The sequence below is a fragment of the Lacerta agilis genome, chromosome 15 (genome assembly GCF_009819535.1).
Source record: "Lacerta agilis isolate rLacAgi1 chromosome 15, rLacAgi1.pri, whole genome shotgun sequence".
In the NCBI taxonomy this organism is placed as follows: domain Eukaryota; kingdom Metazoa; phylum Chordata; class Lepidosauria; order Squamata; family Lacertidae; genus Lacerta; species Lacerta agilis.
In genome coordinates, this window is record NC_046326.1 from 15,077,238 (window position 1) to 15,099,181 (window position 21,944).

Sequence of the window (21,944 nt, forward strand, 5' to 3'; positions counted from 1 at the left end):
CTTCCAGCCTAGCAGATTCGTGATTTGAACTGCTCCATAACACAGCATAGTAAAACATGGGACTCAAAACAGTAGCAAATGTAATCCAGATTACCTACAGGGATCCCCAAAAGCCTGTTAGGAAAATTTGGTCATTACTGCAGCAGGGAAAGCGGCTGGGTGGACCTTTCTCCAGCCCTGCTGCTCGATGCTAGGAACTCTGGGACAGAGCATCTGGGCTGGCTGGAGGTGTGTGTGCGCCCCCTCCCTTTTTTGTTATTCCTGCACTGTGTTAGTTCCCGCCCTTCTTGCTCCTCCCCCAGCCCTGGGCGTGTGGTTGGGGGTCAAAAAACTTCCCTGTTTCAGCTCCAGCAACAGCACCCACTTAGACCTAGACACAGCAGCAGCAGCAGGGTATTGCCCCCATCTCCTCCCCCATTGCTATTGGCTGCTTGGTAAGCCAGCCAGCCCCTCTCTATCACCCCCCCCCAACCTTGCTCTCCCCAGGTCACTCAAGATCTCTTCGGCAGGAGCCGACATGGCGACAGCACACGACAGAGCAGTTTTGCAAAGCATATTCCACCCCAATGCCCCTTTTGGCGACATCTCTGCTGAGCTGGAGGAGCAGGAGACCCTCAATGGAGAAGGTGAGTTTGGCTTCTGCATGAGATGGGGCAGGGGAAAGGGACTTTCCTGGAGGCATCGTCTGTCACTATATTGAGCTCCCGGAGGCATCAGAGCAGCTTCAGGCTGCCAAGGAGTGGAGGTTCAAGGATGGTGGGGGGCTGCAAAGGGGAAAGCCCCACCTACCCATCTCTGTGTAATTGGAGCAGCAGCAAATCCCTGTTTTTCATTAAGGGTGCCTTTCCAAGGCTCTCATATCATGGCCCTGGAAGAGAGGGCCTCTCACCCACCATCACCAACATAGGAGCCAATTCCTAGGGGCCAAAGTCCCTTCGACACCCCCCCCCCCAAATAAAATATTATAGGGGTCTGGTGGCCCCAAAAGTTGATGGGCATTGCCATTCAAATTGTGTGTGCGCGCACCATGTCTTGTGATCGATTATGGTGGGTTGGGGTTTATACCTGCCCCCCAAATATTTTATTCAAGTTGGCACCCCTGGTCTGCAGTGGAGGGGGGAGGCTGCTTTCAGAAACTTGCCAGCCTTTTTCTGCAGGCTTCACGTCCATGGTGGTGCAGCCTGACCTCTGATCGTCACCTGACCACGATTCATTGCACTTTGCCCTGGAGAAGGTGGGTGGGCTTTTTGCCACAGGCTTTCTGTCCCCTTGTCCCTGAGAAATTTCTGGGCTCTCTTGAGCTGCTGTATTTTAGCGGTTGTGATGTAGTCAGCCGCGTAACTAGAAGTGGATTGGAGGCCACTGGAAGTTCCGGCGGCTGTAGAATGGGGGGGGGTGCATACCTATATAGTCTAGCTGTCTTCTGTCCCCCCCACCCTTGACCCAGAGCTATTAACAAAACTGTGCTTCTCATAATGAGACAGAAGCAACCTTTGACCCGGAGCTCCTGGAACAAGCCACTCAGCTAGAGATCCAGGGCATTGAAGCTGCCGAAGCTGGAGACCTGCAGAAGGCCTTGGAGAGATTTGACCGGGCCATTCAGCTGCTACCTGAGCGAGCCGCAGCCTACAACAACCGGGCCCAGGCCTTCCGCCTCAAGGGCAACACAGCAAGTAAGTGAACAAGGCAGTGCTGTTCTGTCTCTCCGTTTCTGCATTGACACAGAGGACGGGGGGGCCCTCTGCCTGGGACAGGCACCATGTCTGCTGTGTAGCCTCTGAGCCTAGCAAAAGGAGGGCCGAGCAAACCCCCTGGACAGTGAAGACCACGTCCCTTGTCCTCTTCAAGGGCTTTTCAGAGACCTCCCCATCAGCTGTTCTCTGGGCTCAATATTGGTGCTGCTGCTTGCTTGGGAACCCACCTACCAGAGCATCCCCCCATGCCACAGCCAGCCCTACAAGGTCCCCGAGAGTCAAAAGCTCTGAGCTAAGAACCTGCTACCTAAAGTGGAACCCAAACAACTGAAAACAATCCCCAATCTTAATAAAACAATTGCTTTCCATTGCAATATCTCTGCTATGATTCACAAGGCAGGTTCCATGGTGTTCCCCTCCATCATTTGCATGTATTTCTTCTCTACCCCGTCAGGTGCCCTGGAGGACCTGGGTATGGCACTGCAGCTTAGCAGGGGCATTGGCCGCGTAGCCTGCCAGGCATTTGTGCAGCGAGGGCTGATCCAGCGCTTGCAAGGCCACGAGCAAGAGGCCCATAGTGACTTTGAGCAAGCGGCCAGATTGGGAAGTGCCTTTGCCCGTCGTCAGCTGGTCCTGATGAATCCGTACGCAGCCCTCTGCAATCAGATGCTCTCCGAAGTGATAAAGAAACTGAGCAGCCCAAGCCAAGAGCCCCAGCTGGAGGCTTCCTCCGGGGAGAAAGTGTGTCGCTAAGGTCAAACGAGGGCTCAGCCTGCAATTCCTTTCCCAAAGGGAAGCTGGGGGTGCTACTCCCCACCTTTCAAGCTCCAAGGATAAGATAAAAACAATGTTCCATTGGGTTATGGTCCGGAATAAACTATGCAAATTAAGCACCCTGAAAAACCTTTGTAATAAGTTTTGTTTCTTTCTTAATAAAGATCTCTGTGACAAAATTGTAATTTTATGTTGTATTAATTGTTCAAATTGAGAAACAATACGTAGCTCGTTCCTAAGATGAGCTTTCCTACCTGAGGACTGGAAAGCGGTCAATGTAGCACCAACTTTTAAAAAGGATTCAGAAGGGATCTGGGAAATTACATGCCTGTTTGTTTATCTGCTCCTGGGAAGCTGGTGGAAACCAATACAAGTCCCAACATTACTATACATATGAAAGGGAGTAGGAGGAGCTCTAAAGCCGTGTTGTTCAACATATCCAGACCCAAGACCAACCTCTGAGTCCCAAGCTGCAACATGGGACCCACTTTCACTTTTAATTTGTACTTAATATTGCTAATAGTGCACGTTGTTAATTCTAAAATGGCAATTAACAGAGCAATATACATAGTGTTGCCTTAGCATTACTGCTAAATGAAAACCAGTGCTGCAATGTGGCAGGAGAAAAGAACAGGCATGTGACTGGCCCGAAATATGTATCGTATTAAAAATTGGCTCACGCCTATCTACTGCCACATCAGAGCACTTGTAGAAATTGATAAAATGGGCGTCTCACCCGGAACTTGACCCACTCCAGACACACATGCAATGCTCCTTTTTGTCTGCTTAGCCTAAGCTGGAATCCAGCTTCTCTGTGACCCACTTGGTGTGGCTTCACAACCTAGGAGGTCTGCGCAAAGGGATATCTCCAAACTCAGTGAATGGGCAGTAAAATGGCAAATACAATTCTATATAAGTAAGTATAAAGTGATGCACAATGGATTAAAAAATAATAATCCAAGTTTCACAGACCTGCTAAGGGGGTCTGAACTAACCAGGACAGATCTAGGAGTCCTGATGGCAGGAGATGACCTGCCCCAAACACACTCATGTGACCAAGTTCTGCTTTATACACTAATAAAGCACTCATAAACCCCATCACTTCTCAGAATCACCAGTCTTAAACTCCCAAGTGTTTTAAAGGCGGCCTTCCTGATGCCTGTGGGAACTCAAAAGGAGGAGGAGTGAAGGCAAAAGCTTTCCTTGGCGGAGTGAGCTCAGGAGTCAAAGAACTGTAGAGTTGGAAGGGACACCTGAGGGTCATCTAGTCCAACCCCCTGCAATGCAAGAATGTCAGGGATCATAGACAGCTTTGGAATGAGAAGGAGCCAGACAGCTCTGGCAGAGCATCTCTTCGTCATGCAGCGGATCGGGGCCAGTGGATGGGGTGGGGGCAGCCGGCAGAGGCGCCTCCCCCTCCCCGTTCTCTGGAAAAGCTCGCGGCCGACAGCCCATTTTGCCCTCGAGGGTTTGCTACGAAGCAAATCATCTCCGCCCGCCTCCGAAGCGTGGTCGTCGGCCAAGAAGAAGGTGAGGCTCCCGCCGCTGCCTCCCGCACACACGGCGGAGCGAAGGATCCAGACCGGGATTGCCAAGGAGCTCACGTGAAGGAGGAGGCGGAGCGGCGGCTCTTGCCGGCCAATCATTGCAGCCGCAGCCTCGACGGGACCGGTCTGCGCGGTGCAGCCTCCGCAGTGTGGGGAGCCAGAACACAGCGGGCCCCGCGTCCTGCCAGCTGGAGCGCATCAAGGTCGTCTCTTCGGAGCGCCTGCCTGCTTCCCGGCCGGCGGCCAAGGAGGCGTATGGCGCCCGGCAGCCCCCTGCCCGCCCTGCTGCTGCTGCTGCTGCTGCTCCCCCCGCCAGGTGAGAAGGGCGCGCGCTTCACCGAGGGGTCCCGGGCTATGGCTGCTCGCCCCCTCGAGCCAGCTAAGTTGTGCTCTGTTCTGCTCTGCGCAGGCCTTGCCGAGCCTGAGACCACCATCGACGGGCGGGCACTGTCGTTCAGCAACCTGCAGGAGGCGGAGAGCCGGGCCTTCACCTGCCTTTCCGCGGCGCCCAGCCTGGCCTGGTACCTCAACGGCGAGCGGCAGGAGACCAGCGGTTCCGGTAGGTTCCTGGCCACGGGCGACGGCGGCAGTGGCAGTGGCAACGGCGGCGCCTTCGAGGAGAGCAGCAGCAGCACCTTCGTGGTGACAGCGCGGCGCTTGGATCGCCAGCTCAACTGCTCGGCCACCGACCCGGCCACGGGCCACGTCTCCAACGCCTCCGTGCTCCTCAACGTACAGTGTGAGCGGGGTTCCTGGGGCCGGTGGGTGGGTGAGCGACCGATGGATGGCGGCTGGAAATGCCCAGCCACTTCCAAGCTCAGACCTGCAACCGGGGCTTCTTAGCTCCCATGAATCTGGCGAGGTGGCACCTCCGCCTTATCCTTCTGACCCCCACAGCCCGCCTGCTTCAAGGCAGCGTTTTGCGGGCATGCCTAGGGGTACACTGTCTGGTTTTGTGTCTCCCAAAAACAGTTAAACCAGAAATCGTGAAGATGGATGCCCACTATGAAGAGGCGAGGGAGCCTGGACTCCTCCTGGTGCTCTTTGTGTTGGTCCAAGCCAACCCCCCTGCCAACATCACTTGGGTGGACCAGGATGGGCAGGTGATGGTGAACACCTCCAACTTCCTCATTGTGGACACCAAAACCTACCCCTGGCTCACCAACCACACCGTGCAAGTGCAGCTCAGCAGCCGGTCCCAGAACTTCTCCTTCAGCGCCTCCAATGATGTGGGCATCATCAACTCCTCTATTCCGCTGCCCGGTAGGGGTTGGGATGTCACCATCGGTTGGGGGTCCTGGTTGCATGACGGGCCCAATAAGTAAGTAACAAGTCCTCCCGTTTTCTGCTTGGGTCAGCCCCCACTGCAGTGAGTCCTTGGGGCAAGTGCCCTGCATGGCACAGCCTGCCCAATAACTGGTCTGTCTGAGAGTCTGGGGGAGAGGCTCTCCCTTCACACCATACCAGGCAAGGCCTCAGGGTGCAGAGCTGGAAGGTGGCAGACACTCTTGAGAGCCCTGACATGCAATTCTGGTCTCCTCAGGTTTCCTGGACACCCGCATTGAGCTCTCCCTTCTGGTGCTTGTGGTGGGGTGTGTGGCGGCCCTGGCAACTGTCCTGGGCCTTGGTGGTCTCATCAGCTGTGCCATCTACCGGCAGGGCAAGAAGGCGGCAGGTAGGTGCAGGGGAAGCCAAGCAGGATTCTGCCTCTCCCCCTGCCAGGACTGGCCCTCCCCAATTCTTTTTCTTCACCCTGCAGGACTTGCCCCACCAGCGCCGCTGCCTCTGAGGTAACCTTCCCAGCCGCAGGCTCCTCTTCTAGCGGGACTGAGTTTGGGGTAAAAATGCTTTGCTTGCTCCCTGCCTTCCCCTGTCGTCGTTGTCTGTATGGACACCACACTGGGACCCTGGCAGTAAGAGAGCGGCCCAGTTTGCTAGGCACTAGCCACAAGGAGACCACAGTCTAGTCCTGGCAGCAAAGGAACCGGGTTGGAAGGGTGCCAGCCAGCCTTCACTGGAACAGCCCAGAGAACCAGGAGCAGGGTGGAGAATCTGAAAGAACGTGGTCTTAGATCTGCCTTGGGTTGACTTGGGGAAAGAGATGAAGCCTAGTCCAATGGGTTCTTCTGCTCTCACCACAGTGACTCCAACAACCTGAGGCCAAGGGCAGCACGGCTTCCCCGGGCAAATATGTCCCTCCCTTCCAACCTACAGCTCAACGACCTCACCCCCGAGACCAAAGGTAGGGTGAAAAGGGGCCTGAAGGTTTCACCCTGGGGGTGGGAGGTATTTGAGGGGGGAAGCATTGAAAGGCCCCAGCCCCACACTGCTTTCCTCCACAGCCAAGGTCAGGATGGAACAAGCTGCAGCGGAACAGGAGGAAGAGGCCCGCTCTGAGCCAGAGAACAACTTCGCCCTTGTAGAAAGAGGTAAGAGGCGAGGGCTGGGAGGTGGCTGCTCTCTACAGTTAGGGGTTCAGTTTGCCCTCTTTACTGAACGCCAGTTTTATTTTGTTTTAATGAGTCAAGTTTGGGCTAAGGGAAGCTGCACCAGATATTGGGCAGATGCCTTACCCACCCCAGAGATGCTTTCTTCTGGGGAGGTATCTGAAGAGCTGGGTCAGACAAAAAATTATGTTTTGACTTAACTAGGAAAGAGATCTTTAGTGCATGGTGACTACAAAATGAAAATGGCAAATTCCCTGAAAGGTTATTAGGAAATGAATTTAAATGAAAACAGCCAGCATTATAGCATCTCTATATACAAATCCATAAATACATAAAAATAGAGCATCCATTTCTGCACAACTCATCTCAGAGAAGGTAATTGAGGAGCTGGAAAATGTTCAGAAGATTATTGAGGGCTGGAGTAGCTCTCTTACGACAAAAAGTACAAAGTCATGGGCTTTTTAGTCAAGAAGAAGGTGGGGAGTTCATAACAGAGGTGTACACAAGTATGCCTGTTGTAACAAAAGTGGTGGGGTTATTCATAACATGTTAGCTAATGAATCTGATTAGCAGGAGCTTCAGGATTGATGTAAAGGCCATTTTCATACAACACATAATGAATTATCAATTTAAAATGTTTCTCTACCTATGGGTTGTGAAGTCTGCAAGTGGGTCTCAGGCTTTATAAGCAAACACAAAATAACCATTGCTGGTAATCCTTAACCAGTATGAAGAATAGCTCTTTCAGCTTTTCTATTTCTTGATGTTTTATAGTCCTGTGTTAACACTTCTAACATAGGAAAGACTCAAGTCTTTCATTTGTAACACTTGGGAACCACTCTGGTTGCAGAGAAGACTTTTAAGGCCCAAAATTCATGTGACGTAAATCAAGGGGTTGCCATGCCACATCAATTTAGACTTGCACTCTGGGATCCACTGCTTTAAAAAGATGGCAAGTTTCTGAAGTTTTATCAGTGGCGATTCCTTGGAATAGCTACCGTAAATGTAACTTGGCCGTTCAGAAGCAGCATATACCTCCATATACCAGGGTTTGAGCCAAACGATGACAGCTGTAGCCTTCCTCCTCAGTTAGACAGGATGACCTTTTTGGCTGGATTGTGCTCATAGGGAGGGCCCTGAACCACCAGTTTTGAGTCCTGCAAATGCTGTTCGACTCTTCCCCACACTCTGGCTTACAAGACACTGCCTACACCCATTCAGATATACATACTCGGTCCTTTCTTAACAAAAAGATCAAAGAAGCTGAAATCTGGCCTCTCAAACAATACGTGCTGAGGTTGCATGTCTGTCAGTAGCCCAATTCAGTTTCTCTGGCCCTGCAGGTTTTGGCCGATACCCTATGGTTGGATACATCTACAGAGCTTCCAGCATGAGCAGTGACGAGATCTGGCTGTGAGGGCTGTTGCTGCACCCACCAGCAGGCACAAAGAGCAGCAGCGGAAGTCCTGAAGAGGCGGACTTCCAAGGCAGCTTGAACTGCAGGGATGGGGCCTTGCACCTCTAAAGCAAGATCCCATGTGTGAGGCCCCGGTGCCTGAAAGAAGGATATTGACTGTGGTTCAAGGAAGACCTGCAGCTGCCAAGGGCTCCCCCACCCCCAAGCTGCAGTACATCTCTAGGCCCACCAAGTGACTCGTGTTCCCCTGAAGAACATCCCTCCCACAATAGCCATCGGTTGGCCCACTCCTCCTTCCTCTTCCCAACCTCAGGGGTGGCTCAATCTGCATGTGATGGCTCTTCCTTGGCATGAAGGGAGCCAGCCAGGGCACTGGGAAACTGGCAAGCCCCGGCGCAGGTGCTGCTGCTGCCAACTGAGCTGAAGCATGCTGCTTTCTAGCTTCTGCACTTTACAAATAAATGGCTGTGATCAAAGTGTCGTCCCTGTCCTTCCCCTTCAGAAAGAGAAAGCCGATGGAGGGAACAAAAGCCTAAGCCCAGGCAAAAGAGGCAGGGCTCAGAAGGAAATACACATTGTGTCTGCTCACCACTAACAGATTTGGCAGCGCTCAGTGGGCTGAGCTGGCCAGTGTCTGAGGTGGTAAATGACACTTTAAGGGAGGAAAAGGCTCATTGTTCATTCATTTGGATTCTGAGCTCTTTATAGGCACTACAACACTACAATAGCCCTGTACACTACAACAAGGGAAGAAATCTGGAGCTTATCCTGCACGTAAGTAGAGTCTAAGGGCCCCAAATAGTCACAGTACTCTGAAATGGTTCTGAGTCCATCCATACACTGCAGCCCCAGCCTACCCTCCACAGCTGTGAATCTCCTTCAAGGACAAAGTAGCACTATGAACAAAACTTTAATAAGGCAAATTCTCACAGAAGCTGTACAAAGAAAGGTAGATGAGATGCCGGTGGCTTTCTGAGTGGTCAGCAGCCTTTGAGTCAGATCCTGACTGTGCTCCATTACGTCCACTGGAAGCCTGAATAGCAGTTGCCCAAACTAGAAGGCCTCGGGCCCTGCAGCATCACAGGCTGGCACTTCTCTGGAACAGGTCACACCTGGGGTGGGAAGGCAGGCGTCTCAGGTAAAGCTCAGGATGTCTGTCTCGCCAGCCTGTGAGGGGGGGTTGGAGGGAGGGCTTGCAACCTTCTTGCCCTCAGCCAGAGCCTTAAAATGCTGCAGGAGAGAGAAGGGGGCAGGGAGAACACCATCATTTTAGGCAGGGCTCTAGGGCAAGGCCGCTCCAGGTGAGGCTGGCCAAGGGGCCTAGGGTTTGCAGAACAGCCAGCTCCCATTGTGGGGGGAAAGACTCAAGAAGCAATCCATTCAGCAGTGCCCCCACATGAACATGGACACCAGACCAGAGCTGCTGCTCTTCAGATCCTTGTCTCCTACCTGTGAATTTTTGAATTCAGAGTAGAGGGAGAAAAGGGTGTGCAGGGACTGGATATGGCCCTTGTAGACAGGAATGTCCAGAATAGCTGAAGAGGAAAAATAATGGCTATTTAGTCTGATTCCAACAAGCAAGGAGAAATTTGCTGGGTGGTGCATAGCTGAGAGGCATTTTGAAAAGAGGTCAATTCCAACACCAACTGGAGCAGATCTCAACCCCTAAAAGGCTTGGCATAGGTGAGCACCACATCAGCAAAAGGGCACTCACCACATATCATGTCTGTGTATTCTGCCAGGCTGCAGTTAATATCTGCAGTGGGAAGGCTCACCTGAAAAGCAGAGAGGGAAGTGTCAGCTCAGTACTCTCTTTCTCTGCATGAATCTCTTTAGAGGCCCACAAGCTTCTCCCTCCTGCTGACAAGCCCCCTCTCTTAGGCCAGGCCAAAAAATAGAAGTTGGAGAGAGGGACAGTTGGCAGACACTACCTTTCCCAGGAGCTCTTCAAACTCAGGGGACCACTCCTGCATCAGCGTGTCTATATCAGGCATGGGCCTACAAGGAAAAAATAACAGGAAGCAGCTTGAAATAGCCATGGTTCCTCCACACAGAGAATGCATCTGCAGAGTGGCTTTCTTCCCCCACCCCCAGCACAGAGCAAAGGTGGGGCTGAATGCTTGCCTTTGCTCTTGTACTCATCCCTCCCTCCAAGAGGCCCACCTAGCATAGTGGACTGTAGCTGGGGGCTTGCAGCGATGCAGCTCACTGATGCTCTCAATCCAGCTCTCGATGGCTTTGGGATTCTTCTCAGCATTCTCCAGGCTCTTCACTTTAATCTGCTGCTGGGAACAGAGACCAGAACATACCCCAATGTGCCTCCTCATCAGAGCCAAGGGCTGCCTTGCATACAAGAGGAGTCACTTCACCCCCCCCCTCTCTCCCACTTACGGCCACATTGTGCTGCTTAGAATTTTCCGTTAACCAGAGGGAGAGAACAGTGGGGTCGGACTGCTTGGTCGATGGCTCATCCAGCACCAACAATCCAAGATTATCTGGCTTCCCATCAGGTCGTGGAACCTATGAGAAACAAGCCAGGGTGCCCTTTGCAGGTGAGTTTTTCCATTCTATTCTTCGTGTACACACCCAGGTACAAGACCAGTCAAGAGAGTTTCTGCTGGGAATGGTCAATCACCACTAACAAACAAAATGTGGCCCTGCCTGCTGAGAAAGCCAAAGATCTGAAAGAAACCTTTGCTGCCCTGTCACACCAAAGGCCCCTCTAGTTCATCATTTTGTCCTCTCAGTGGCCAAGCAGATGCTTCAGTGGGAAAGCCATAAAGATCACTTGAGGGCAACAATAATTCTTCCCACTTATCTACAAGGATTCTGCAAAGCAGCTAACCTTTCAGCACTGTTGACTGTGGGTATGGAGGCAAAGCATTGACAGTGCTGCCCTGTTGCACCTCCATAAGAGGCAGCAGCTCTCTATGGACATCACAGGGCAAGAGTACTGCATGGCAGTTCTCAGCCAGTGCTGCATGTAAAGGAGTGTCAGAATGAATGCAATACCTTTAAGAAGGCATCAATGTCCCCAACAGCTGGAATGAAGTCTGGAATGAAAGGTTTCAGCTTGTGCTCCAGGTCAATCATTTGTGAAGAATACCTGAGGAGCAGACACCGTGAGCGGAAGCCTGAAAAGAGACACGCCTGACCACAATGCGGCCAAGATCCACATTACTACTCACCTCCGGATGTACTGGAAAAGCTCCTTGATCTCCAGGGAGACTGGCAGGTAGTCATAATCTGCTGAGTTGTATGCCCTGGGGAAAAGAGTCAGTGGTGAGGCTGGGCAAGAGGCAATGGAAATAGGATGTGTTCAAAGGCAGGGTGAGGGAGAGTCTGACTCCAAGAAGAGACAAAGAAAAGCCAGCTCGCATTCTCACTCTCCCCCATCCACCCCACCACCCTTAAACAAGACTGCCACTCCTACAGGCCAAAGATATTTCCTCCTGAAGCAAATAGCACCTTCCATAAGACCACATCAGGGAAGATTTACATTCTTCTTCCACACCTGCTGCAATCTCAACAACTGCATTATTTTCACACTCCATTTTTTAAAACCTGTAAGTTGCATACAGATACACATTTAATATAGCCTACCACACAGTTTAGTAGGGGTGGGGGCTGCCAAAAACAGCAAACAGACTGACTGGTCTAGCTAAGCCACTATATTCCTAGGACACATGATCTGCTTGGACATTCAACCATCTTCTACCTGGCTGCTATATTACAGCACAGGTGGGCAATCGGTGGCCTTTCAGAGGATGCCGGACCCCCAACTCCAATCAGCCCCAGCTGCCAGTGTGGTTAATGGTTAGGTATAATGGGAGTTGTAGTTCAGCATCATCTGGAGGTCCAGAGGTTCCCCAACCCAATATTATGGACTGCTGTCCTACCCAAATGACAGTATATGGGGACCTTTGGAAGCCAGCAAAGCCTCACTTAGAAGGTGTGACTTCAGTGCTTGAAAGAGCTGTCTATGCTATCACACAGGAGCCTTCTCAACTTTCCAACTGCCCTATGCAGGGAGTGGGTGGGTAAAAGAGGCTGAAGGCCAAGGAAGGCCCCAGGACTTGTTTTTGCTCACCGGATCTTTGGAGGAGTTAGGCATCCCTTGCCCCACCAAAATCAATCGACTTAGGAAAGCATCTTCCTGGCCAGTCTAGTCTTCAAGGCTGGCACACGCCATGCCAATTGGAAACAAGGGCACGATTGCATGTAAGCTTACTACCAAGTAGCAAATACGTTGGCAGCCAAGCACATGCTCTTCCAAGCCAACATCCCCCTCCCCACATGGCTCCCAGCACCCGCCACCCTGCAAATACCCCTCCAGAGGAGCGCCGTGCTCTTCATCATCGTCATCGTCGTCAGAGTCCGTCTCTGAAGAGTCGTCGTCCTCGTCTTCTACCTCGTTCCCACTGAAACGAGGCTGGGAGGCCAGCTGGGAGCCCTTCTTCTCCTGGGAGAGAGGGGGAAAGCGAAGGAGTGGGAGCCAACTTGACCTCAAGCGGCCCCATCATCACCACCACGACCCAGGCCCATTGCTCCCTTGGCCCTGAAGGCAGGAAACAGGACGGGGGGGGGGGGGAAAGGCTGCTGTTCAGTGGGTACCTTGAGTATCTCCTCGTCGTCCTCCTCGCTGCTGTTTTCGGCCAGGCTCTTGTGCTGGGAGCGCACGCGGCGAGGGCCTGAGACGGTGGCGGGAGAGAAGAGCCGAGTCAGAGGCGGAGGGAGCGACTCCCCGACCCCCCAAACCGTGTGCGCTTCCCCCGTTGTCCCAGCCCCGCATACCTGGCTGCGGAGGACTGGGCGCGTAGATGCTGGCCACGTCCTCCGTCTCGTTGACGTCCAGGCTCTCATCGTAAGGCTGGTTCTCCACGATCCGCGTCTACGAGGTGGGGAGAGAAACGGGACGTGAGCCGGATCCCCTTGAGCACCCACCCAGCCCGCGAAAGGCTCGCCCTCCCTCACCTGTAGGCCGGCCTCAGGCGGCGCTGCGGGAGGCGGCGGTGCACCCGCCATATCGCCAAGTAGGACCAAGTCTTCCCCGCAAGCGAGCGAGGCCTAGGCGGCCCCGTCTCCAGGGAAACGGGAGACGAGACCCTTGCAGCCCTCGCGAGAACTCGCCTTCCTCCCGCTAGAGTGGCCAAGGAGCTAGCGAGGGGGTGCAGCGGCCCCTACCGGCAGGGAGGGCGGCGGTGGCAGCGGCGCTGCCACCGGCGAATGGGCTCGGGTGGGCGGGGCCTGGCGGACACCCGTTAGGGCAAGGGGCGTGGCGGCGTGCCCTCTGCGTGCGTGACGCCGCCGCTTCCGCCTGGGAGACGTGGCTCGTGGCCGCCATCTTGTGTGGCAGGCAGAAGGAGCGGAGAGGCGCTCGGGCCCGGAGAAGAGAGGAGGAAACGGAGACGCCGCCGCCGCTGCTGCTGCCATCTTCGCCGTCACCTTCGCCATGGTGAGTACCCGGCCGGGGCCTCCCGCTGCCCTCCGCTGTCAGCGGCTGCCACTGGGGGAGGAGGGGGGGGGGGGGTCGGCGGGCCTGCTCGATCCCGTTGGCCTCCATGGGGCTCCTTCTCCGGCCACCCTTGTGAGCAGCGGGCAGTCGGCCGTGGGTGCTCCTCGGTCGCCCGTTGCCGGCTGCCTGGCCGCCTCCCAAGACACCGCGGGCGAAGCGCTGCTTCCAGGGGCGCGGTGGGGGGCGTCTTTCCGAGGCCGAAGGTGGAGGAGGACCTGTGGAAGCCCCTCCAGAGCCTGCCTGCTTTTCAAGGGCCTCCGCCTGCGCCACCCAAACGCCTCTCTCCGTGAGCCCGTGGCAGCCGGCGGAAGGTAACGTGTCACAAGAGGCAGCTTTGAGGCTGTCGCGATACTACTTCCAAGCTGGGGACTGAGAAAGGGGCCCTGCAACTGGGAGGGAGGAGGGAGTGAGTTTGCTGGTGTCAAAATGTTGCACGGTTTGCAAAAGCCTGTGTCAAACGCCAGGAGTTGCAGAGTATTTATTCAAGCCGTCAGCTTGGCCAAGGATGAAGCAGCAGGGTTCTTTTTTTGTGCAAACCTTGTTGCAAAACTAGTTTAGAATAAAGGTTGGGGCAAGTTGAAATTTGGTTTCTGTCTGCTCTACAGTGTATTTTGCATTGGATAATATAGAAAATCTCTCCATTTAAGTCAAGCATATGTATTATTGTATTGCCTGCTAAATTTACATATATATTTTTAATTGTGAATTATTTGGGCATGAATTGCAAATCATTGGCAATTTCAGATTTTTAAACTTTTGGCCATGGTTCTCACAGGCCAGCTGATTTGGATCTCCTTAAGACAAACCTTTGACTTTTGAGATGTTATAATTCAGCACAATGGTGGCTCTTCACACAGCTCTCTGAGGTTGGTTAGTCTGAGTGACATTGGCCTGACCAAGGCTACCTCATGGCAGTGAATTAAACTTTCAGCATCAAAGTTCAGGCAGAGGCCTCCTTGAGTTATAGGAAGAAGATGACAGGCTTTGTGTGAACCTTTGCCCCTTGCTCATAAGGCAGGAAAGGAAGGATAATGCTAATGATGGTTATTAGGCACAGCTCCTGTGTTTTACCTCCACCTCTGCTTACCAGTTGTCAGTAAGGCTGGGTGATACCTAGGTTTTTACATTGTGGTATATCACCAGCTAAACATCGCACTATACCGATATATCATGTCTGAAATAAGGATGGAACTACTATGTAGCGGCATTGGCTGGCTTTACAGTTTTTCCCGCATCATGATTTTTGCCTGCAAGAGCTGAGCTGGCAGAGTTAACAGGGACTGCAGGAATCAAGAGTAGCTTTGGCTGACTTCATGGTTTTTCCCACATTGTGATTTTTGCAAAGTACACACACACACACACACACATCATGATTCACGATACATTGCCAGGTCAAAAATTATGAAAACGACATCACGATGTGGACTTCAAACCGGTGTTAGATGGTATATTGATATACCGCCCAGCCCTAATCACAAGGCCCTATTCCAGGCTTCACAAAGGTATCTGGCTGACCACTGATTCAACTAAAAGGCTCTTATTTTTTCCATGTAGTTATGAGGCTGACAAAAGCACTTGTCCCCACAGGTGCTCTTGGCAGCTGCCGTCTGTACGAAAGCCGGAAAGGCGATCGTCTCACGCCAGTTTGTAGAGATGACACGGACCCGCATTGAGGGGCTGCTGGCAGCCTTCCCCAAGCTCATGAACACAGGGAAGCAGCACACATTCGTGGAGACAGAGAGTGTCCGCTACGTCTACCAGCCCATGGAGAAACTCTACATGGTCCTGATCACCACAAAAAACAGCAACATCCTGGAGGACCTTGAAACTCTCCGGCTTTTCTCTAGAGTGGTGAGGATCTTGCTCCAAGCTGCCTGTCTTGCAAAATGCCCGGGGTGGGGGAGGGTTTGCACATGGAGCAGCTGTCCTATGGAGCTTGCTTTTTCCTTGGGTTTCGTTGCTGTGTTTAATTATTTGTTAATGGAATTGGAAAGTGAAGAGCTGATCCACCTGATCACATTAGGATAAGTGTGGGGAGCTAGCTGGGAGAATGTTTGCCCTTGAAACAGGCTCCTCGACCAATGAGGTTCAGCTAAAGGTGTAGAGGCTTTGGGGACTTCGCAAGTCTATGAAGATGTGTGGAGTGGGTTTTGGCCACGGTTGCCTTGCCTCGTTAGAATGCCATTTTCCCTTACTCCCTCCAGATCCCAGAATACTGTCGAGCCCTGGAGGAGAATGAGATCTCTGAGCACTGCTTTGATCTGATATTTGCCTTCGATGAGATTGTTGCCCTTGGCTACCGGGAAAACGTCAACCTGGCCCAGATCCGCACTTTTACTGAGATGGACTCTCATGAGGAGAAAGTCTTCAGAGCTGTCCGTGAGGTAGGCCAAAAGCTTTCTGTGGCCTCCTACGCTCCAGGCCCAGGACTCTGTGGCATTTGGTCCAGGCCATCAATTCTTTTCTTGTCCTCTTCTTCTCATTTGTATATGTAGACTCAGGAGCGGGAGGCCAAGGCAGAGATGCGTCGGAAAGCCAAGGAACTGCAGCAGGCCCGAAGGGATGCTGAGCGCCGGGGCACCAAAGCACCAGGGTTTGGTGGTTTTGGAAACTCTGCCATGTCAGGAGGCAGCACAGCTGCCATGATCACCGAAACCATCATTGAGACGGAGCGACCAAAAGTGACTCCAGCACCTACCAGGTATAAAGGTTGGGCAAGAAGCAGGTGAGGGCTTGTGGACCTCTTGTTGCCATGAGTGGCCACCTTCAGAAGTCGGAGAGTTCTGGGTCTTTTGAGACTGTCGATGGTGCTACAATCTGGATCCTCTAGGTTTCTTTGACTATTCTTGGGGGGGGGGGCTGCTTCGGTGTCTCCCAAGTAGCTGAATGACATGTTTGCTCTCTGGCGGGCATTCAGGTGCAACACCCATACTCTACATACAATCCGTGTGTGTTTCCTTCCTGAGAGGGCAACTTTAGAGCATGAGGATAAGGGGAAGGCTGTAGCAGCACTGCCATGATGAATCTCAGACCCTCTCTGGGTTCTTTCTATGGAGAAAGGATGTCTCAAACACTTCTGCACTGCTTTTTATTTGTTAGGCCATCTGGTTCAAACAAGGCACTCAAGCTTGGCGCAAAAGGGAAGGAAGTGGACAATTTTGTGGACAAGCTAAATTCTGAAGGAGAAAACATTGTCACTTTGGTTGGCAAGCGATCCTCAGAAGCAGCCACTGTTCTAGCTCCACCCATCAACATGGAGAGGTAGGTTTTTGTGTTCTGCAGTGGGAGAAGACATTGAAACTGTGGCTGGGATTCAGAGTGGTTTCCTAGACCTTCTGGTATCATCAACCTTAACCTTCCTTTTGGGGCTTGGCTTTCTTGGAAGTTGACAGCATTTTGGGCAGGTGCCCAGAGTTTGTCTCAATGAGGAGTGAGAGATACCTCTTTGAGGTATAAGTCCTGCACATAACACGTTGTGGGGGAGGGGGAGTTGATATAGTCACTACCTTGAGCCACAGGGATTGGATGGAATGATGTTGGGGTTGGAGAGGGGATGGGAAAGGATTAAAGGATGGGAAATGCAAGCAGCTCATCTAGTCTAGCAAAGCCTGGGGAGGTTCACTCTTGTAAGGAGGGCCATTTCAGTGGGAGCGAAACCTCCACATCCTGTTTGGGCCTGCCTACTTTTGCCAAAGGGAAGGCAGTGCAGAGCAATGCATGGGGGTGATTCAGGCTTTCTCTTTTCTAGTGTGCACATGAAAATAGAGGAGAAGATCTCGCTCACCTGCGGCCGGGATGGAGGGCTGCAGAACATGGAGCTCCACGGCATGATCATGCTGCGGATCCTGGATGAAAAGTTTTCCCGGATTCGCATCCATGTTGAGAACGAGGACAAGAAAGGGGTGCAGCTCCAGGTATGGCTGGCCCACTGGCCTAGCTGCTCCTACTGCCGCCCATGCAGGTGGAAAGGTGCTGTCCGCTGCAGCTGACACAAGTTCTGGGGATTATTTGAGCTCCATGGGTGGGGTGGAGGGCATCCTTATCTAGAGTTCTACTGCACTCAATTCTGATGTTACCAGTCCTCCAAGACCTGTCTTTGAGGAAAGAATTTGATTGCGGGTATAAAGCCAGTAGGCGCTAAAGAGCATTAGGTTTCGAATAAGGCTGAAGATTTAAGTCGAAAACGTGTGATGGGTTAAACAGGGCAGGGGTAGAACAAGACACTTGAGAGTGCAAATGCAAATTTCTGAAAACATAGAAACCAACAATTAAATTGAGTAATGTTAGTATTAGAGACTGGCTAGGGAGGTGGCTAAACCTTTGGTTGACAAGGGAGTCGTGTGTGCTGAAGAGAAGGGAGTTAGCAAAGAAGCTGAATGAATTCTATGTAGCAGTCTTCACAGTGGAAATATCTGTGCCTGAACTAACTTTAACAGGATGGGAGTCTAGGGAACTGAGACAAATAATGGTGACAATACAGAAAAAGTTTGTATGTTCTTATGGGAGGCTTTGGCTACGAATTATTCCCCATTCTTGCCTGTGATTAAGGAGCTTTCTAGCCTGTCTATGCTGTGCATGGGCAATGGTTTCTAGATTTGAGTGGCAGGGTGAGAGAGCAATATTCCTCTGCAGCCCTGCCAGGGTAGCTGTGTTTGGAAAAACTTGTGGCCTGAGAAACCAGCTCAGCATCTCTTCTGGCCGGCTTGCTTTTCCCAGGCTGGTGTGCTAATCTAGTGAAAGTCTTCCAGAATTTGGATCATGGCACAATTACAGATTAATTTTACTGGTATTTTCTTTTCAGACTCACCCCAATGTTGACAAGAAGCTTTTTACGGCAGAGTCCTTGATTGGCCTGAAGAATCCAGAGAAGTCTTTCCCCATAAATAGTGACGTGGGAGTCCTGAAGTGGCGGCTGCAGACCACAGAGGAGACATTCATTCCACTGACAAGTAAGTGTGAGCACATCTGGTTGGACATTGGGGAGGGGCAGATGGACATAACACTCCCATGAGCCTAGAATCAGGCACAGCTCCCTTGGTTCAGTAGACATTCCTCCTGTCCCTGTTGAGAGCCCATTGCTGCTGGCAGAAGGTCATGTGATGAGCAGGGGTGCTTTTTGTGTCTTAGTTAACTGCTGGCCATCAGAGAGCGGGAGTGGCTGTGATGTCAACATTGAGTATGAGCTGCAAGAGGAGAACCTGGAGTTAAATGACGTGGTGATTGCCATCCCTTTGCCGTGAGTAGCCATTGCACCTCCTGATCCCCAATTCACCCACCAGCTGCAAAGTCAGCCTTGATGCAAGGGAGTTGAGTAGTCACTCGTTGCTGCTTCTGTAGGTCCAACGTGGGTGCTCCTGTGATTGGCGAGATTGATGGCGAGTATCGCCATGACAGCCGGAGAAACATCCTCGAGTGGTGCCTGCCTGTGATTGATGCCAAAAACAAGAGCGGCAGCCTGGAGTTCAGCATCAACGGGCAGCCAAATGACTTCTTTCCTGTGCACGTCTCTTTCGTCTCCAAGAAGAACTACTGCAACATCCAGGTGAGTCTGGGAAGTGCCTTGAGTGGAGGCTGTGGCCCTGTCCGCTTCTATTTTGGAAAATACCCTGTCTTTCCATACGGCCCACAATTCTGCTCTCCATCTGGCAAGTGTGATAAGCAATCGGCTTTCATTTCCAACGTTAAAAATGCAGAGATGGGAAAAGGATCCTCCTGGCAGTGGTATAGCTCCTAAGGGGGCAGGGGGCTGCCTGGCAATTGAGTGCTAAGACACCCAGAGCAGCTGGCAAGCCACACCCTTCCGCCCTGTACCTGCACATACACACAAACACTGTCTAGGGCAGGAATGTGGGTGGGAGTGCATAAGCTTTTTCACTGGAAGCGAATACAGGTTGTCTGCATGCAACGGGGGTGGCTTCCCTTGAGGTGTGTCCTATTTGGCACCATGACTGTGTGTAAAGGATGCATTGGTGTAGATTGTCCTTGTCCCTTCATAGGCTAATGATGTTTCCTCAAAGTGTCTCCTTCACTTTTTGGGGGGTGGGGAGGGGAGAGCCTTTAACTCTTTCATTTAGAAGTGTGCAAGGGAGAGGCACAGGCCAGCATACCTTGAGAGTTGTTTTGGTCTCATAGCATGTACAGTGGTACCTTGGTTCTCAAACTTAATCCATTCCGGAAGTCCGTTCCAAAACCAAAGCATTCCAAAACCAAGGCACGCTTTCCCATAGAAAGTAATGCAAAATGGATTAATCTGTTCCAGACTTTTAAAAAAAACCCCTAAAACAGCAATTTAACATGAATTTTACTATCTAACGAGACCATTGAGCTATAAAATGAAAGCAATAAACTATGTACTGCAGTCACACAATCAATCAATCAGTAGCTGAACTGGGTTCCACACAGTCACATACAAAAAAGAGCCACAAAAAATAGCAGAAACAGACAGACCTCAGCATAACAAAACGGAAGTGTGGCACTCAAATCAGAAGAGTAACGCTCAAAATGGAGCACATTCGGCTTTTGCAAAAAGTTCGCAAACCAGAACACTTATTTCCAGGTTTGCAGTGTTTGGGTTCCAAGTTGTTTGAGTACCCAGGCGTTTGAGAACCAAGGTACCACTGTACTACAAGAGCAATTTGATCCAAGACCAGTAGCAGGCTATTTCATCTTGACTGACCATATGGCTTCCTCTCTGCAGGTTACCAAAGTGACCCAGGTAGATGGGAACAGTCCTGTGAGATTCTCCACAGAGACCACCTTCCTCGTGGACAAGTATGAGATCCTGTAACTTTTGCTGCAGAGAAGCAGCAAGCAAGACTTTGAGGCTGTCGTCTCTTGGGAGAGGGATGCAACCCTTTCTGTGTCAGGGGACACTGACATGTTTGCTCGCCCACCAACATTTCCAAGGTCACAGCCAGTCAGGCAGGGAGAGGCTGCTTGCTTCTCTGGTTCAGCCAGCCTCCCTACTCCTTAGGCACACTCCTCCTCCTCCTCTTCCTCCTGTGCTTTAATTCACAGTAACTTTCCCCTTCCCTGTCCCCAAGGCATCCCTTTTCATTACCAATTCCTTACTCTGATGGGAGGTGAGTGGCTCTTAAACCCAGCATCATTGGTCAAGGGAGACCAGCCTGGACATCCAGCAACCTCTAACCTGGCAGGAAGCAGAGGTCAGCCCCTGGCACCCCTTTCCCTGCACCAGGTGCTGGGTGAGGGAACCTTTGGCCCCACTGCTCCTGACTGTCCACTTCCTGGACTGTTCTCTGAAGACACTTCACTCTCTTGAAGCTGCTGCCTGTCCAAAGGAGGAAGAAGAAGCAACTGTCTCTGATCCTTCCTGCTTGGGAATCCCTTGAACTGCCCATTGATTGGGGCAGGCGGAGGCGGTGGCAGGCACTGACTTCCCAAGTGGCTTTGGGCATGTGCCAGTTTGTGCCCACCTGTTAAGAGAAGTCACCAGCTTCTCCCATTGCTGCCTCATTGCTGATGTCACCCTTTCAAAAATGGTCCGGGGGTGGGTGGTCTAGGCCTGTACTGTAGGAGTAGCTATGAATCTTATTGATCCAGCTGTGTTCAAGAATTGTCTTGTCTGATTTTTAAAATGGAGTCAAGTTTAGTTCCACCAAAGGAGGCTTTTTTGTTTCTTTCTTAAATTACATTGAGGAGGGTGGGGGAAGAGTGATATTTAAATAAGATTTTGTAACCCTGTAACATAAAGAGCTAGGGCCTATAACACATTCCAGTGTACACAAAAGAATCCCTGCCCCTGAATCCAATAAAGACTATTCTAAAATGAGATGCGTGAAGCTATGTAGCTGCCTGGAATGGGACGGGGGTTGATCTTGGAGCTAATATAAGTGGGGAACTAAACACAGAGCTGACATGGAAGAGCATTTGAAGCAGCTGTTTCTGGGTTACTGTTGACAGCTCAGTTTGGGGAACGGGGAATCTGCTCAAGGTTTGAGTGGCGATGCTGGACACACATGTGTATCTATAAGATATATAGACTCTCTGCCTACCTCTGCTACAGTTGTGAAGCTTGCTCTGTATGGCCACGCATTGACAAACAGCAAGGCTGGGAGCTACCAGCCTCCAAGGCCAAAGTGACTTCCTTGCCCTTCCGCAGAAACACAGAATGTGGGGTGGAGGGTCCTTGTTGCAAAATATTAGTCTCTGGTAAAATCTAAACCTCTACAAGAGAAAAGTTTGCATATGTAAATACAAACAATGGAGTATTGTCATAAGTCTGCAGAGGCTTCTGTGGCGCTGTCTCTGATTTCCATCATGGACCAAACTGCAGAGCGCAGGCGCCACGATAACAGTTCAGACACTCTGGTGCTCAGCTGTGGAATGAGAGGCTGCTAACCAATGTTAGTCATACTCTTGAGTAGTCCCATTAAAATAAGTGGGTCTTCTCTGAATACAGTTCAGTTGAATAGCACCCAGAAATCCAAAGGTGCTGGGTACTTGTAACATAATGGAGCTTCATTTGCATAGATTCCAGGTTCAGTGAACAGACCAATTTGGGGCTCTTGTGCACCCCTTTGCTACTGA

General features: G+C 51.6%; 4 protein-coding genes across 5 annotated transcripts; 3 read left to right on the plus strand and 1 right to left on the minus strand.

The window, feature by feature from the left end:
• Window positions 1-473: 473 nt before the first annotated feature.
• Window positions 474-2,653, plus strand: TTC36 (tetratricopeptide repeat domain 36). Its single transcript, XM_033172359.1, has 3 exons — window positions 474-626; window positions 1,485-1,673; window positions 2,149-2,653. Exons 1-3 carry the CDS (start codon window positions 518-520, stop codon window positions 2,445-2,447), a joined length of 597 nt encoding a protein of 198 aa, XP_033028250.1. The 5' UTR covers window positions 474-517; the 3' UTR covers window positions 2,448-2,653.
• A 1,197-nt stretch (window positions 2,654-3,850) lies between these two features.
• TMEM25 (transmembrane protein 25) lies at window positions 3,851-8,355 on the plus strand. Its single transcript, XM_033172524.1, has 7 exons — window positions 3,851-4,331; window positions 4,425-4,754; window positions 4,988-5,278; window positions 5,559-5,805; window positions 6,157-6,257; window positions 6,358-6,444; window positions 7,806-8,355. The coding sequence occupies exons 1-7, from the start codon at window positions 3,851-3,853 to the stop codon at window positions 7,877-7,879; spliced, it is 1,611 nt and encodes a 536-aa protein (XP_033028415.1). The 3' UTR covers window positions 7,880-8,355.
• A 418-nt stretch (window positions 8,356-8,773) lies between these two features.
• On the minus strand, window positions 8,774-13,008 carry IFT46 (intraflagellar transport 46). 2 transcript variants are annotated; one of them, XM_033171321.1, is made up of 12 exons: window positions 12,854-13,008; window positions 12,674-12,770; window positions 12,494-12,570; window positions 12,208-12,341; window positions 11,068-11,142; window positions 10,892-10,985; window positions 10,271-10,399; window positions 10,043-10,161; window positions 9,811-9,877; window positions 9,594-9,654; window positions 9,329-9,414; window positions 8,774-9,109 (listed from the first exon to the last, which is right to left on the minus strand). In XM_033171321.1, the coding sequence occupies exons 1-12, from the start codon at window positions 12,902-12,904 to the stop codon at window positions 9,014-9,016; spliced, it is 1,086 nt and encodes a 361-aa protein (XP_033027212.1). In that variant the 5' UTR covers window positions 12,905-13,008; the 3' UTR covers window positions 8,774-9,013. The 2 variants fall into 2 exon arrangements, with proteins under 2 accessions (XP_033027212.1, XP_033027211.1); XM_033171320.1 differs by having other exon boundaries at window positions 10,043-10,164.
• A 196-nt stretch (window positions 13,009-13,204) lies between these two features.
• On the plus strand, window positions 13,205-21,186 carry ARCN1 (archain 1). The gene is made up of 10 exons (XM_033171319.1): window positions 13,205-13,334; window positions 14,982-15,245; window positions 15,599-15,778; window positions 15,890-16,095; window positions 16,494-16,655; window positions 17,143-17,308; window positions 18,196-18,343; window positions 18,522-18,630; window positions 18,732-18,936; window positions 20,092-21,186. The coding sequence occupies exons 1-10, from the start codon at window positions 13,332-13,334 to the stop codon at window positions 20,179-20,181; spliced, it is 1,533 nt and encodes a 510-aa protein (XP_033027210.1). The 5' UTR covers window positions 13,205-13,331; the 3' UTR covers window positions 20,182-21,186.
• The last annotated feature ends 758 nt before the right edge of the window (window positions 21,187-21,944 follow it).